The sequence below is a fragment of the Grampus griseus genome, assembly GCF_964374135.1.
Source record: "Grampus griseus genome assembly, chromosome: 11".
Lineage (NCBI taxonomy): Eukaryota > Metazoa > Chordata > Mammalia > Artiodactyla > Delphinidae > Grampus > Grampus griseus.
In genome coordinates this window covers 64587558-64606080 of record NC_139005.1, presented here as the reverse complement: position 1 = coordinate 64606080, position 18523 = coordinate 64587558, and the positions used below count along the sequence as shown (strand labels likewise).

General features: G+C 35.9%; 1 protein-coding gene across 2 annotated transcripts in view; it reads right to left on the bottom strand.

The window, feature by feature from the left end:
* The window catches only part of OTOGL (otogelin like), a gene marked incomplete at both ends in the record, with an annotated part of 147726 nt that overhangs the window by 104255 nt on the left and 24948 nt on the right, over window positions 1-18523 (bottom strand). For both annotated transcript variants that reach the window (XM_082665792.1, XM_082665793.1), the window contains 7 exons: window positions 1926-2071; window positions 2813-2859; window positions 3911-4019; window positions 5276-5401; window positions 6210-6316; window positions 13089-13195; window positions 13556-13683. In XM_082665792.1, coding sequence (XP_082521918.1) covers window positions 1926-2071; window positions 2813-2859; window positions 3911-4019; window positions 5276-5401; window positions 6210-6316; window positions 13089-13195; window positions 13556-13683 — 770 coding nt within the window. The remainder of the gene's footprint in view (window positions 1-1925; window positions 2072-2812; window positions 2860-3910; window positions 4020-5275; window positions 5402-6209; window positions 6317-13088; window positions 13196-13555; window positions 13684-18523) is intronic.

Genomic DNA, 18523 nt, shown 5'->3' with positions numbered 1-18523 from the left:
AAAGACATAGAAAGGGACAGGACCAATGGGAGAAGGAAATGGGAGAGGATGAGGGAGAGAAAGGAGAAAAGAAAGGAGAGAGCACACATGGATAAAAATTTATGGTATATAGAAAACTTGAGAATAAGCAATATAATAGTTATTACATCTTATTGTGAATATAATGTAGCCCCATTACTAATAAAATATATCTTTATGTAGTACATTAAATATACCATATACATACATACCGTTTACACAGATTATTAAATAGAAATTTTTTCAATAAAGTGCCAATAATTATGTTTTCCATACTGCATAATTAAAGGATCTTTCCAAATTCATTTGTGGTATATTAAATATTTTAAAAATTCAATGTAGAAAAGAACAAGGAGAATTACTGTTCCACGCAGAAGGTTAACTGAGACCTGACATATTGCAAAAGAAAAAATAAAAATCAAACTAAAAAAAAGCTAACAAAGTAGACTGGAATTTTGTTGGAAACAACCATTTTATGTTCGGATGAAAATAGAAAAAAAGATTTTGGCAAAATTTTGACTACTTGATTTAGAGAGAGATGAATGAAAGATCTGGGTTTCTTTGTTTACAAATTATTGATGTGCTTATTTCAAGAAAATGTCTTTAAAATAAATATTCCAGAATGCTAAAAAATCCATCATATCTATTTAGAATGATGTGAAACTTGTTAAATTCTGTCAAAAATCACCTTTAAGATAGCAGTCTGTAAAAACAGAACTACCATATGACCCAGCAATCCCACTACTGGGCATATACCCTGAGAAAACCATAATTCAAAAAGAGTCATGTACCAGAATGTTCATTGCAGCTCTACTTACAATAGTCAGGACATGGAAGCAACCTAAGTGCCCATCGACAGATGAATGCATAAAGAAGATGTGGCACATATATACAACGGAATATTACTCAGCCATAAAAAGAAATGAAATTGAGTTATTTGTAGTGAGGTGTAGTGAGGTGGATGGACCTACATAGAGTCTGTCATACAGAGTGAAGTAAGTCAGAAAGAGAAAAACAAATACCGTATGCTAACACATATATATGGAATCTTAAAACAAAATAAATGGTTCTGAAGAATCTAGGGCAGGACAGGAATAAAGATGGACAGGACAGGAATAAAGAAGAATCTAGGGGCAGGACGGGAATAAAGACGCAGACATAGAGAATGGACTTGAGGACACAGGGAAGGGGAAGGGGAAGCTGGGATGAAGTGAGAGAGTGGCATGGACATATATACAGTACCAAATGTAAAATAGATAGCTAGTGGGAAGCAGCCACATAGCACAGAGAGATCAGCTTGGTGCTTTGTGACCACCTAGAGGGGTGGGATAGGGAAAGTGGGAGGGAAATGCAAGAGGGAGGAGATATGGGGATATATGTATATGTATAGCTGATTTACTTTGTTATACAGCAGAAACTAACACACCATTGTAAAGCAATTAACATCCAATAAAGATGTTAAAAAAAAAAGAGAGAGCAGTTTTGAAGTAACAAAAAGCTTATTGTCTATTGTGCAGTCATGAAATGTTCCAAAAACCTATACATAAACAAATACCATTTTTAAGAAAGAAAGTACAATAAATACGTACTATTTAATCTGATATATTTTTAATATATTTTAATATCTCTGAATTTATTTTAATATCCTATATTTTAATAGATATTTAGATTTTTAGATATTTAATATCTCTGAAATCAGGATACATGATATTAATAGTATAACAGATTAATCATCAACATGCTTTCTTTCTTTGTAGTATATAGAATAATGATGCATCTTAACAATCAGTGGTGTCCTATTTTTGAAGAAAATAACTATACCCATTCATGTTACCATTCTTAACCGAGATAAGAAGTTTGAGTCAAAAAAAATGAACATTCCTCTGGTCATTTTGAAATGTTCTTACCTGCTCACAGTGAGCTTTCTGTAAAGTAATTGTGAATTTATCTTTTCCAGTTCCTTTTACAAGGATGTATTGGCACATTCCAATGAAAGAATAATGTCGACCATCAAAAGTAGTAAAATGAGAATCACCTACAACAGAGCATTGAACTACCAAAAAAGAAAAAGAAGAAGAAGGAGGAGGAGGAGGAGGAGGTCGGGGGGGGGGGGGAAGAGAAGAAGGAGGAGAAGGGGGAGAAGGGGGAGCAAAGGGGAGCAAAGCAGAGCAAGGAGAAGAGGAAGAAGAGGAAGGAGAAGAAGGAGAAGGAGAAGTAGAAGAAGAAGAGGAAGAAGAAGTAGAGGAGGAAGAAGAGGAAGAGGAAGAAAAGAAGAAGAAGGAGGAGGAGGGGGAGGGGGAGGGGAGGGGGAGGGGAGGGGAGGGGAGGGGAGGGGGAGGGGAGGGGAGGGGAAGGGGGAGGAGGAGAAGAAGAAGAAGAGGAAGGAGAAGGAGAAGAAGGGGAAGGAGAAGAAGAAGGAGAAAAGGAGAAGGAAGAAGAAATTATGTTTATTCTTAAAAAGAAGTAGGTCAACTTAGGATAAATTTTTAGGTATCAAAAAGAATAACTAAAGTGTTTGACAAACTTACTAAATTATGTTATTCAATTTAACTTAAAATTTATTAAATGATACCTGTCCCACATATTTTTTAGAATATTTCTACTATTTTAGTAAATTTTTCCCAAAGCTGTCTGCTCAGAGCTATCATTTATTCAATTTTCCACTATCCTCTTAATATCTGGATTTAGAAATCATTGCATTTATATGAGATGACCTTACAAAAATCAGTGCTAGCTTCCTCCTCAATTTCAAGAAAATCAAGACATTGTCTTTAAAAACATTTTAAAAGATTACCTGGGCAGTCATGCTCAGTGCAGTTCCAAACTCCACCAACACATACACTAAATGAAATGATAAAAATATTAATCTAATTGTATAGAGAAACTGTATGAATATTTGCAATAACGTATTGGTAAATGTAACCAAAATGTATCATGTTTTTTAGGTTCAGAATAATCTGACTTGAAAAATATCTCTCCAAAAGTTCAATTAACTGATACATTTGGACTGGCAAGCACCTAAATTATTATTTATTGCATTAGTCAAGAACAAAAACACTAAGCAGAGAACTTCTGTTTCTGTCCTTCCCTCATTGATTAAACCAAAAAAGGTCACACACAATAAAGTATTTACCCACATCATTAGAGAAATATATAGAGAGAGGTTAAGATTAATAAGTTAACTCATCTACTAAAAATTTTAAAAGTTGGCTTTGAGCATCATCAGACATTAAGGAGAGAGAAAAGATATTCCTTTTGTAAGATAAATTCTGCCTTCTACCATCAAACAGGTATGAATTTTGGAGGACAGAAGCAGTCTCAGAATGGCAGGAACTCAAATCAGTATCTAAGAGCAGGGTTAGTTTTCAATTGCATTTCAGTTATATACACAGACACCTAAGGGAAAATTGCCTAAAGACATTTACACCTCTGTTTCTTTTTAGATTGCCCTGAAGGGATTTAATCTTTGGCTATAATAGTTTTAGTTAGCTAATTTAAGAAGAATTTCTAAAAGTCTCTAATCATGGCCAAAAACTGGATAGTCACTTTTTAAGGTACTCAATAGAGAAGGCCAAGAGAACCATCAAGTTCTAAAGGTAAAAGTTTGTGCAAATTGGTGATTATGAATAACAAGACAATTCAACAGTTCATCACATGGATATAAGATTTTATAGAACTACCAAGGGAAGTGAGGAGAATTACATCATAAAAGAAAATATAGATGTTCCCCCCACCACCCTGTCCCTGTAAGGCTTTAAATAAAAGGTAAACTGTGTCTTGGAATTTTGGGAAGAAAAATCAATAAAAAGTATATTTCTTTAAACATATGTCATGGTAAAATGGTCAACTAGTCAAGTATCCAGAAATAATTAGCTGTACATTAATCACATACCATTCAGTACATTCTTGTTCAATTTTTGAACCAACTGAATAAGCTAATCCATGAAAACTGCATGGGCAATTTTCCAAGGAGATGCAAGTCCCATTTTCCATTATGAGGCCTATTTAAGAAAAACATATCAAATTCACAAAATAAATAATAAAGATTGTATTCTTTGAATATAATAATTCAACCAACTTTTATTGAACACTTGCTTACACTATGTGCTGGAAATAACAAGTTTCTTTACTTTCAAGGAGGTTACCGACAGCCTTGCTCTGTCTCAATCAGTAGCTACCTTATAAGGGTCTATTTCAGTGGTTTTCAACTTTCTTATCCCATGACTTGCCATCAGAAATTCAAGATTCACAGTACAAAATTAGGGCAACTAATGTCTCTTTGCTTTTGAGGGAAGAGGGGAGGAGAAGAGGGAGAAAGTATATTTTTGGTTTTATTTCTGTTTATGTCAAAGTGAGAGATTTACACTATCATCACACAGATAATAAAGAGCCAAGCAGTGCTTCTCAAAGGGTTAGTACAGTAGAACTGCATTTAGTACTTCTCTCTAATGAGGAAAGGTGGTCGAACCAGTGTTACTAAGCACACTGTTTGATTCAGCTGATCTGGTTTTCAGAGTAAGACTCTCTAGATGAAGGAAGCATTGACTTATATTTTGGTGCACGGATTTATATTCTGGTGCAAACTCCTTATCTCATCACTGGCTGGTAACAAACAGTTTAGGCCTGGCACGGGTCCAAAGCACTTAGAGTAGCACTGACAGAACAATGGACTGAGGTCAACAGATCTGATTCCAAGTAGTCCTCAGTCATATTAAGTGTATGACAGTGGGAAAATCACTTAACATCTCTGGGATTCTATTTTTTTTTAATCTGTAAAAATAAAAGGGTTTGAGTAAATCCTCAATGTTCTTATAAATGTCTATCAGTATAGCAGATTTAAATCCCGTTTCTATCACTTACTAAGTTACTTCTAATTTCAAATATTAAAACTACATCAGGACTAAAATCTTGTACTGCCAAAATGTGAAGGTTTTTTTTTTTCTGAACTTGATTTCATCTTTAAAAAATGAAAGTATATAAATTATTAAATATCTTTAAATACTCAAGAGAACAAAAGATCTGCCATGGGTAACTTCAAGACAAAGTTCCAAACTTCCAAGGAAATTTGCAAAGGAATAAGGCTTTTACTAAAGAAAAGCAGCCATTCCTTCTAGTCACTTCAAGGATCAAATCCTACAAGGATAGAAAATCACAACAGCCCTATCATCCTGAAAGATGACATTAAGATATGATTCTTGGATCACAGGGGTACTAGTTTCCAGGAGTGCAGACATGGTTTCTTTCATGAAGCACTTACCATCCGCGCAGTAACATCCGTCAAGACAATGGAGATTACTCCCAAGACATTGGTCCTCAAATGTGCAGGTTGGTGGGCAACAACTGATACAATCCCGATGGACAAAGCTGTCATCACATTTATCAACTAAAATGGGCAAACAGGCGAGCTGTAAATCAACTTTATTCAACACTCAAAAAGATTACAGTGGGGTTTTTGGGTTTTTTTTAATTTTTTATTGAAGTATAGTTGATTTACAATATTGTATACATTTCAGGTGTACAGCACAGTGATTCAGAGATATATATTATATATATATGTATATATATATATATACATATACATATATATATACATATTCTTTTCCCTTATAGGTTATTACATAATATTGAGTATAGTTCCCTGTGCTATAGTAGATCCCTGTTGGTTATCTATTTTATACATAGTAGTGTATATATGTTAATCCCAGCCTCCTAATTTATCCCTCCCCCACCTCCATTTCCCCTTTGGTAACCATAAGTTTGTTTTCTGTGTCTGTGACTCTCTTTCTGTTTTGGAATAAGTTCATTTGTGTCTTTTTTTTTCTTTTAGATTCCACATATAAGCAACATCATATGATATTTGTCTTAAGGAGATGTGGTGTATACACACACACACACACACACACACACACACACACACACAATGGAATATTACTCAGTCATAAAAAAGAATGAAATAATGCCATTTGCAGCAATATGGATTGACCTAGAGATTATCATACTAAGTGAAGTAAGGCAGACACAGAAAGACAGAGATTACAGTGTTTTAAAAGTATGCAAAAGTTTACCAACATTATTGCATCAATAACAAGTATTTGCAATTCATTAGTTTTGAGCACTAGGGTAAGTTTTGAGTACTAGGATAAGCCTAAAATTAATAGAGGTGCACAGGGCTGGAAAATAATGAAACATACTGCATGCTGGAAAGTCATCTCTCCAGTCTTGAATAGGGTAGCCAGCATGGGAACAGGCTCTAGCATACTCGGTGGCTGCTCGACAATAGGTCTCATCATCGTGAGTTCTGAAAAGTGAAAAGACAGATCCAATATCACACAGGAAATATTGACAGAAACCATACCTTTGAGCTCCTGATCTCAAGAAATGCTGAGTATGTGGTGAATATTCTAATATTAGCTGATGTCAGCTTGTATATAATACATTATAATATGTTACGTACAATAATGCAGAAAACAGATAAACATGGGATCCTAGCTAAAAAGGCCTAGGTAAATTGTTTCATCTTTCAATAATTTGGCCACTTTTCATTTGATTCAAGGGAGTACCTATACTGAAAAAGATTTCTATTTTAATTATGATGTTCTTTCCAGAATCCTTGTATTTTTTTGTTCCCACACAAAGCATCCTAAATCTTTCAGAATTTAACAAATCCTATTAGAACAGACAAAATTCTATCACAGCAAAAACAACCAATATGAAAATTATTTCTAAGATACCATGCTCTTGATAGTATACATGCTGGAATAAAACCAATACTAATAACCTGCAGAACTTTTGAAAGATTAAATAAATAGCATTTAATTTAAGATTTAAAAGAAGATTTTTAATTCTTTCAGGTTTAAATTACTAAAGCTAGTTACTTTTATAATGCTGCCAAGAGTGAATAACCTTTAAGTATTTTCTTATAATCACCTTAGAAACTCCTCCAAACAAATATAAGAGGTCTGCCAATTCCCAAAGCAGATTAACAAGGCATCTATAAAATAAACAGGGTTTATAAGGTAGTGGGCTTGTTTTTCAACCCAACTGAAACTCAAAATTAAATAGTTAAATATCTTTCAAGATAATGACCTTACGAATGTTGTATTTTGTGAGCCTTAGCATTTTCAGTATCTCTGTTGTAAAAGCCAAAGCCACCAGTCTCAAATTGCACTTATCCTGTGCTACTGTAATTGAGTCATGAAGCTTATCTAGTCCAATTAACTGAGCTTTAGAAGGAAAAAGAAGGACTGAGCATATAAACTTCAGAAACTCAGAAAATATTCTAAACCTCCGAATAAGAAAAGTCTCTGAAAAACAAGGTAAGTTAAAACTGTTGAATTCCTAGAAAGACATTAAAATCTATGATTTATTTTAAATATGTGCATTGTTTCCTACAATTAATGGAGGCTCTGAAAACTAACAAAGTAACTGAATATTGGCTTTCCAACCCAATGCAACTATTATTCAAATAGCTACTATTTACTGTGACTATGTTATGCTAGGAACTGTACTGGGCATATTACATTTGGCATTGCATAAAAACAACAATCGGGCAAGAAAGAAATTATTATTGAAATTTACTGAGGGGAAAATAAGCTTATTTTTCCATTTTGGATGTGAACTTTAATAGGGAAAATGAACATTAAACAATAGTTGTTTTTATCAATAAATCAATTGATTTGGGTGTGGCAAAATTAGAAGCATTTCCTTGCTGCTAAGTTTAGCATTCTTAGAAGCAGAAACACCACAAGTTCAAGAACTGGTAATGTATCATCCTTCAAATTCCAACTCAGCTGTCATCTCCTCTAGGCACTACCTGATAAAGTTAGTAGTTCTCTCCTCCACATTCACTGCACTTTGCATTTTAAAGCATGTATAATTGCTGAAGGTTTGTTTCTCTGCCCCATTAGAATCTGAGTTCCTAGGACAGGGACTATTTCTAAATTGTTTTTTGTTTTGATGGCCAACAGACACATGAAAAGATGCTCACCATCACTAATCATCAGGGAAATGCAAATCAAAACCACAATGAGATTACCACTTCACACCTGTCAGAATGGCTGTTGTCAAAAAAATAACAAACGTTGGTGAAGATGTGGAGAAAAGGGAACTCTAGTAAACTGTTGGTGGGAATGTAAATTGGGGCAGTCACTATGCAAAAGAGAATGAAAGTTCCTCAAAAAACTGAAAATAGAACTACCCTATGACCCAGCAATTCCACTCCTGGGTATATATTTGAAGAAAACAAAAGCACGAATTCAAAAAGATATATGCACATCAATGTTCACAGCAGCATTTTTTTTTTTCATCAGTAGAAGGCATTCATTTTTTTCAGCAACATTTATCAAGATCAGGGCCAGCTTTATGGGAATGTGACCTGTGTAGTCAGTCACACAAGGCCCTGCTCTTAAAAAGACCCTTCAGGGCTTCCCTGGTGGCGCAGTGGTTGGGAGTCCGCCTGCCGATGCAGGGGACACAGGTTCGTGCCCCGGTCCGGGAAGATCCCACGTGCCGCGGAGCGGCTGGGCCCGTGAGCCATGGCCAGTGAGCCTGCGCGTCCGGAGCCTGTTGCTCCGAAACGGGAGAGGCCACAACAGTGAGAGGCCCGCGTACCACAAAAAAATAAATAAATAAAAAACTAAAATAAATAAATAAATTAATTTAAAAAAAAAAAAAAGACCCTTCACTTAGCTGGACCCTGTACTCGGTTTCACACTCTGCTGTCACTATCTTGAAATTCTCAACAATGTTTTTAACAGGGGGCCTTGCATTTTCATTTTGTACTACCCCCTCCCCCCAGATTTATTATATCCCAAATGAACTAACTGACATTCTGACATAATTCAGGCTAAAGCACAGTCAGCCTACCCAGAATAAGCAGAGTAGGGTAAGAGATAAGGCAAAGGGCAAATTCAGATCTGCTGAGAATAGTCAAGTTGTATGAAATAAGATCAAGCAAAGATTCATACTCCTTACTATGAGCCCTAAGACTCTAGGTAATCTAGGCTCTGCCTACTTCTCTAACTTCATCTCCTCTCTCTCTCCCATTCACCATGCCCAGCAACACTTTTTTTGTGTTCTGTAAACACCCCGAATTTGTTTTGCCATAGTAGCATTACTTACAATAGCCAAGATACGGAAGCAGCCTAAGTTTCCATCAAAGATGAATGAATAAAGAAGATATTATGGAATATTACAAATGGAACATTACACAGCCATAAAAAGGAATAAAATTTTGCCATTTGCAAAAACGTGGATGGACTTGAAGGGTGTTATGCTTAGTGAAATAAGACAGAAAAAGAAAATACTGTGTTTTCACTTATATGTGGAATCTAAAAAAATAAAAGAAATGAATGAATATAACAAAACAGAAAGAGATTCACAGAGAACAAACTAGTGGCTACCACTGGGGAGAGGGATGAGGGGCGGGGCAAGATAGGAGAAGGGAATGAAGAGGTATAAACTACTAGGTATAAAATAAATAAGATATAAGGATGTAATGTACAGCATAGAGAATATAGTCAATATTTTATAATAATGCTAAATGGAGTATAATTTATAAACATATTGAATCACTATGCTGTACACCTGAAACTAATATAATATTGTAAATCAACTATACTTCAACAAAAAATTTAAAAATAAAATAAATTAAAAATCAACATAATAGGGCTTCCCTGGTGGCGCAGTGGTTGAGAGTCTGCCTGCTAGTGCAGGGGACACGGGTTCGAGCCCTGGTCTGGGAGGATCCCACATGCCACGGAGCAACTGGGCCCGTGAGCCACAACTACTGAGCCTGCGCGTCTGGAGCCTGTGCTCTGCAACAAGAGAGGCCACGATTGTGAGAGGCCCGCGTGCTGCGATGAAGAGTGGCCCCCGCTTGCCACAACTAGAGAAAGCCCTCGCACAGAAACAAAGACCCAACACAGACAAAAATAAATAAATAAACAAATGTGGGTTTAAAGAAAAAAAATTTAAAAATCAACATAATAAATTGTTTCTATTTCACCAAGATGTGGCACAATGCTCAACTCGGAAAAAACACTCAGAAAATGCGTTGAATTGAATTCAATACACTATCATAATCCAAGCAGGAAATTAATTTGTGTTCAGCAGATTCACAATTATATAATCATGGTATAGGATCCCTGTAGGCAGTCTTTTAACATAAGAAATGAAGAGACTCTCCTTTAGGGGAAAAAGAATGTAGGTAGGTATAGTCCTGGGTGAAATATTGAGGGGAGTGAAAGGCTAACCCTGGTACCTTCTCACTTCCATTTTATCAATGCCCACTTATTCCATTATAAAGCCCTTTCTTTGGTATTACCTGCCTGCTCTGCCCTGCCTCTTCACCTCAGATATATATCTTAAGGTGTCAGCTGATTTCAACCAGTAAAAGGTGTTTCACCATCCTGCTGTTTTTATTTGCCCTAAAGAAAGCCATTAGGTTTTGAAATCCAAAGCCTAAATACATCAAAATTTCAAAAGACAAAAATGTTAACTTCTTAATGATGAAATTTCAGATGAAGTAGGTATGGTCAGCTACCTTTCATGCCCAGTTCCCTCTTCTTTTCAGTATTAGAACCTGCAAGTTTTTGCTGGGCATATGGCTGCCCAGCCAAGGACAACATTTCTCAGCTGTCCTTACTTCTAGGTATGGCCCATGTTTCTAAGTTCTGACCAAAGGGTTAAAAGTGAGAATGTGCATGAAACTTCCACATCACTTCCTTAAAAATGCTGACAGCCCTCTATTTCCTTTTCTCCCTTCCTAAGGGTTAAAATATGAGCATGGCAGTGGTGAGCCAGTTTTGACAATGAAATTGAAAATAATACCCTAGGCCCTGGGGGATGACATAGCAATAGTATCACTGAGTCAATGGAGAAATATAAGCATTCAATTGAATCGAAGCCACTGATGCTTTTGAAGCAACCAAACAATATCCCAACTAATAAATGGCGACTGACTTTTCTGGATCTGCCAAGTGATCCTTCACTTCAGCCTACCTGAGAAATGAGTGCTAAAGATGATAAGACAAGTGAGAAGACTGTTGGAGAATGGTCCCAGAATGAGTCATCATGGAATAAGAACAATTGTTAATTCCATATAGATGGCTAAATAAGGACAATGGACTACCTACAGAGTCCTCAAAAAAGAGCCTAAGTGATAGAACAGAGATAGAACAATATAGCACTTAAATGAAAAATAAAACCAAATAGAGGACAGAATGTTATAAAATATCAAGGTCAGTACTCAATATTTTAGGCAGAGGGAATGCTCTTTCAAAGCTCCTGCATTAGTTCAGAAATCCCTGAGACTATACATACAAATAAAGGTATAACTGTACTTTATTCAAAATTAAGAAGTTTCCCAAACAATCTCATTTTAATATCTGGAAAATATTATTACATTCATTATTTTTATAATAATCTTAATTTAATTAAAGCAGAGTGATTATAAATAACTTCACACTACCTCAACCTTTCCTCTCTGTTTTCACTTTTGATAAACTTAGACCTCTTAACAAGCTACCCAAGATATAATTTCAGTGGTTTTACTCAACCAAAAATTAGTTTGGTCCTTTACAGCAATGTTCCCATGTACCATTTAAACTTCTTGGGATACTTAAAAGATGCAAACATAAAAATTTCTTGAGATATTCTCAAACATTCAAGATAGCTAATCACATACACTTGGTAATTTTTTTTAATTGAAGTATAGTTGATTTACATGTTGTGTTAGTTTCTGGTGTACAGCGAAGTGATTCAGTTATACATATATATACATATTATTTTTCATATTCTTTTCCATTATGGTTTATTACAGGATATTAAATATAGTTCCCTGCTCTGTACAGGACCTTGTTGTTTATTTTATATACAGTATTTTGTATCTGCTAATCACAAACTCCTAATTTATCCCTCCCCACCCCCTTTCCCCTTTGGTAACCACAAGTTTGTTTTCTATGTCTTTGTTTCTGTTTTGTAAATAAGTTAACCTGTGTCATATTTTAGATTCCACAATAAGTGATACCATATAGTATTTGTCTTTCTCTTTCTGACTTACTTCACTTAGTCTGATAATCTCTAGATCCACCCATGTTGCTGCAAACGGCATTATTACATTCTTTTTATGGCTAGTATTCCATTGTATATAAATACCACATCTTCTTTATGCACTCATCTGTCGATGGACACTTAGGTTGCTTCCATGTCTTGGCGATTGTTAATAGTGCTGCTATGAATATCAGGGTACATGTATCTTTCACTTGGTAAACTTTTGAAAAACTAAAATAAAAAGGACTTCACCTCAGTAATGGGTAATTTATAAGTTCTACATTGATGAACACGTTATGATGAGTCTCACTGAATTTGTTCCCTAGACAACCACCTTAGTCTACGTGTTCTTAACCCGGGAGTGAAGGCAAGAGTCTGTGCCCTTGGATGTGAAAAATACTACATGTTTATTTTTGCTAATCTCCAGCTGATATTTAGCACTTCTTTCAGTTACACACATGGGCAACACATCACAATGTTCTTAGCAGAATCTGTAACTTTGTCATCAATGTAACTCATATCTCATTTTTCCATATTTTCATTTCTCATTTAATTGTTGCAGATATCTCAAAATATTGTTTATACTCATCACTATATCAAACTACATTAGTTATTAGACCTGAAATGCACATAAAAGAGCACATGGATCAGAAATTCATTTCATTTACTATTTCAGTAATTCTATTTCAATATAATTAGTTCCTTTGTAATCTTAAATGCTTTATTTTGTGCATTTCAAAACACTATTTTGAAAAGAGCCTATAGCCTCTCTAGATTCCCAAAAGGGATCAGTGGCACAAAAAGTGTATAAGAACTAATGTACTCTGTTCATGCTGTTAATATAAAACACTCAGACTGTACCTGTTATCCAGTAAGATTTTAATAGCTGTTAGTACAGTGTATGTTTTACATTTCCCATTACATTTTGTGAACTGCTGAGATGATGAAGTTACACAATTGTTTTTGCTCTTCTTTTTGGATAAAGAAAATTTTATTGCAAATAAAATCATTTCACTTACTTGCAAAGATCATTAACACAGCTGGCAATATATAAATATGGATCAATATATTCATGGCAGCTCAAAAAGGGAAACTGCAACAGTATCTGACACTTGAAGAAGATTGCCTATGCAGAAAAAGATGGCGGTCAGCAGAACATACTGAATGATATGCTTGTACTCTCATTTTTTTCTGCTGATCTGTTTGCAAGACACTCTGTTCTTACTAGGAAAGAGAAAGTATGTAGGCTTATAAATTTTAAACAACATTTTTCTAACTACATATTTTTATAATGAGTACTACTTTTATGAAACTCATTGTAGTCACCATTTTTGAAATAATCATTAAGTTATTCTTGTTGCATTACATTTCCTGATTTTAATATTGTTTATGTAGTATTTACGCTAAGAATGCTTAGTGTTAAATATACAAATACAGTATATGTGTGGTGTATCCAACATGCCTAAATTTTTCACATCATATTTACCTCAAATGCTGGCATTCCACTGGAGCATGGATTTGGAAAATCTGAGGGTGTGGGTACACATTTGGGGTCATCTGGAGTTTGCACCAACCAACTATTTGCAAACATAGCAATGTCTTCTGTATAGTCCTCTATTTCACACAAACACATACAAAAAAATATGTATAATAGGATCACTTTCCACAAAGACACAGTTCACCAACATAAACTTCCTGGTCAAAAAGTTAAACTCAATAGCTTTATAATTACCAATGATATTAGACTATAACATTACTTCAGCATAATAAAAATAAATTGAACAAAGTTTAAGTACCAAATAAAAGTTAATACCATTGGAGAGAGAAAGCAAACTTCATTGAAGCAAAATGGGGAAGGGTTGAAAAGTGAGTGGTACAAAATGAATACCAGTTAAGCCTGCAGTTTATAATGCAGAGAGGAGAAAAAATATGCATAAAATTAAGAAACATAAGTCAAAGTTTGGTATGAAAATTTTCAGACAGCCCTCTCATTCTATTTGACATAAGTCAGAACCTTACTAAAACTGTAGCTCCATTTTTGGGGTACCTAGAGCCCTTGTGGAGATTTCAGAGGATGCTCATACAGACAATGAAAAAATGGAAAAGACACCTGGAGAAGAGGGTACTAAGAAGTGAATTCATTCCATTGGAATATGATGAATAGTGTTTCTAAAGATGCTCGGGACAGATCAGGAATCCTGATACCATCCCAGCATTATTCAGAGGCAAGATTCAGGAGCTACTATGCAGCAGCAACAAACAGGCAGTTGGTGGTGAGCACTCTGGGCCTTCTATCTGGCCTGAGGACAAGTTCAGGGTCTGACATGAAAATTAATCCTGTCCCACGTTCAGACAAGGGCTGAATCTGCAATCTCAAGGACTCCGCAGACCCAAACTAGATGACATCTCAAAGTTCCATCTGACAGCCTTCATGTTTGAGTGTCAGCATCTCTACCACTGAGATTTACACAGCCACAGGTCCACCAGCGATGACAAGCTACTGCACCACTAGAATCAAAAACTGCAAGCCAAATGGTTCACCATTCTATCTCGGCATCTTCAAGATAGGAAGATGTCTACTTACTATTACCAATTTTGGGGAAGACTGTTAAAGTTCATCTATAAGAACGCTTTGCTCTCTTAGTATAAAATCCCAAATTTTACAGGGGCCTGGAAGACTTTTTTGATCTGGCCTCTGCACTCCCCCAACTCCCCACCTGTTTCACCCACTCTACCCCACCCTATCCCTCCTACATCTTCCACTCCTATTTTTGCTCAGCCTACTCCAATCATACAAGCTTTATAATGTTCTTCACTCAAGCTCATTTCCACCCTGTTCCTGCTTTTGCTCTTGCATCTCCTCCTTCGAAATCACTCTTCCCCCACCCCAATCTTCCCTCTGCTGTCTCCCTTACTTCATGTGGACATCTATTTAATATGACCTCCTCAGAGAAGCCTTCTCCGGCACATGATCTAGACCTACCAAACATACACTGTTCTGTCACTTAGTCTCCTTTTCCCCCTTCTTTAATGGCTGCTATTGCTCACAAAAATTATATTTTAATTTGTCTATTTATTTTGCCTTCTACTACATAAAGGGAGAGAGCTTGTCTAAGCGGTCCTATTGCTGGATCCCTAGTTTACTATCTGGTATAGAGTAGGTGCCCAAAATATATTTGCTAAATAAGTGAACGAATAAATACAAGGGAGTTTTCCATATTTATTAAATAGATTATTAGAGTCCTAGATGTTTGGTCCACTTTATTATCTCTGATATTGTTGGAAATGCTATACCCTGAACCAAGCATGGGTCTGGTCTAATATACTTATTTTTATTTTTTTTTAATTTTTTTTTTTTTGTTTTTGCGTTACACGGGCCTCTCACTGCTGTGGCCTCTCCTGTTGCGGAGCACAAGCTCCGGACGCGCAGGCTCAGCGGCCATGGCTCACGGGCCCAGCCGCTCCGCGGCATGTGGGATCTTCCCGGACCGGGGCACGAACCCGTGTCCCCTGCATCGGCAGGCGAACTCTCAACCACTGCACCACCAGGGAAGCCCTAATATACTTATTTTTATTTTATTTATTTATTTATTTATTTATTTATTTATTTATTTATTTATTTATTTATTTATTTATTTATTTATTTATTTTGCGGTACCCGGGCCTCTCACTGTTGCGGCCTCACCCATTGCAGAGCACAGGATCCGGACGCGCAGGCTCAGTGGCCATGGCTCACGGGCCCAGCCGCTCCGCGGCATGTGGGATCTTCCCGGACAGGGGCACGAACCCGTATCCCCTGCATCGGCAGGCGGACTCTCAACCACTGTGCCACCAGGAAAGCCAAATATACTTATTTTTAAAAGGAAAAACTGATGTTCCTTTTAAGTAAATTTATAGTCACATTTCATTTCAAAGCATCATCATACTTTTAAAGGTCTGCAGAATCAAAAATATTTCCTAAAGGCCCACATATTTCCATATTTATGCACACATTTTAATGTAACTAAACAACCTGGGCAATCCCTTAGAGTTCACTTTAATTCCAGCTTTTAACCACATATTTAGCTGTTTTCACTACATTGCATTAACAAAAAAGTCACAAATGTTAGTTACTATGAGACTTTAAATCCGTATCAGTTGGTGGTCCGGGAGCCTGCAAAACTAAAATTAAAATGTTTCATATAAAATGTACTACAAACGGAGCAATTTACTGTCCATATTGGAACACTTCTAAGAGTGAAAGAGAGGCAGTAGTAATTATTATGCTGGGAAAAACAAGAGTAAATCAGGGCTTCTATGAGTAGCTAGCCATAGACATGAATTATGGAACCAGAATCTCAACTAGACAACAAATTTAAATATTTCTATATCTACGGAAATTCTGAAAAGGCTCATTTCTTTGTGAAGTCATGCCTGAAGAATGCATAGGAATGCAGAGAGAAATACAATTTTAATCACTTTTAAGAAATTATTAATTCAATGGGATTCAATCAAACTCCCTCTCTGCCTCTAAAGATTTATCTAATCAGCAAAGTACAGGCTGAGTTTCAAGAAAATACTAGGCATCTTTAAGCTAAAGGTAATACAGCTCACCTGTAGACGTATTCTTGCATTATTACGGTATGAGAGAAAATCGGAAAGCAGGTTCTAGTCACATCTTTATAAATTATCATAAGTTAGTTTTTTTATCATTCTGCTTTACTCTGTGCACTAAATAAAATTGTGAAAAAGCTGAAATCTCTCTTTAGGCTCCTTCCATATACTTTCCAGGGTCCTTCTTGCCTTCTGCCAGTTCAGCCGTAATTCAGTCAAATTGCCTCCTTCCGGTCTTCTCCCACAAATAATCTGCTAACACCCCTCTGCCTGCTGCCCAATTATCTCACTGTAAGCAACCATTTTATGTTCCAGGTTATCAAAGTCTGTCTGACTCTTAACACAAATCCTAATCTGAGTCTCTCTGCCTCTAACAAGAGCGGATGCTATTTTCTATCCCAACTTCTATACCATGTTCCCTAGATGTTCCCAGGGAAGTTGCCCATGGCAGTCTTTAACTCTAACATTGAGAATTGAATTGAGTATTATTTTTTTAATAAAGCTTTGATACAGAAGAAAAAGAAATCAATAGCTGCCATCTGATTGGTTCTGCCTACGTCCAAAACCCTACTTCCTAATATAGTCTCAAGATTCCAAGTTTGTGAACTCTCTCATTCTAAATACCCAACCGGATGCAAAACACCATTTCGTGATGAAATGTACAATACTGTACATTTGTACTGTGCTCACAGACTTTTAAACACTTTCACTTACATTTTCTCATTAGATTCTCAGAGGCTAGGAAGCTCTAAGGGTCATTATTATTATCTCCATTTTGCATGTAAGAAAATTGACTCCTTGAAGCCCTGCTCTTTAGCTACTAGTAAACTAATACTGATGAAGCATTATGCATCCTGGGAAAATGTTTGCATTTTGACAAGGGCCTCTTAAAGCAATGTCTTTAATCAAACATTTTCACGTTAGCTCCATTATAGGCTCATTGAGAACACTTGGAGATGATAATAAATTAGCTAAAATGTATTCAGTATTAACTATGTGCCAAGCGAGACACTGTACTAAGTATTTTACAGGGATTACCTCATTTAATCCTTGCAACTCTATGAAGTATACACTACTAGTATATCATTAAACTTAGAAAGTTTAACAAGTGGCAAAGCAGAATATGAATCCCACATTCTGACTCCAGAACCCACACTCTAAGTAGGATTTTCATTTCCTTAAAACACAACATATGGGCAACTCTCCTCTATTAATTTTATAATATAAAACAAACAGTATTATATAGCGCTTTACAGATTAAAAGTCAGTTTCTCTCACATTTATCTAAGAATAGAATTGGGAGCCAGCTGGATCTGTTAACTCAACTCTGATAACACCATTTACAAGCTGTGTTACATTGGGCACATCACCTTGTGTCCTCATTGTAAAATTAAGAAAATACACCCACTTTACAGGATGTTGTAAGAGTTGGGCATAATATAGCTATGTACTCATATTAACTATTACTAAATGGTATCAAGCTATGCTATTATTATTAACAATGCTCTGTCTTCCAAATTATTTTAATCCCTATTTAACAGCTGAAGAAACTGAGTATCAGAGAGATTAACTGAGATGCCTCAAATTATAAAACTTGTAAGAGCTGAACAAGATTCAAAGCCAGGTAGGTCTTCTGGTACTAAGAACAGTATTCTTTTTTATTGCACATTTATATGTGGACCTAAATCATGATTGTGTCCTGTAATTCTCCTATTTTGTTGCCACTGCAAACTAGTACCCATATTGAAACAAAACCCATTTTTAACAGCTCACTGGGATCAGTTTCATGACTTAGAATAAATAGATGAATGAATGATATGTACATCATTATACATGATAAAAACCATTCCAAGTTATTACT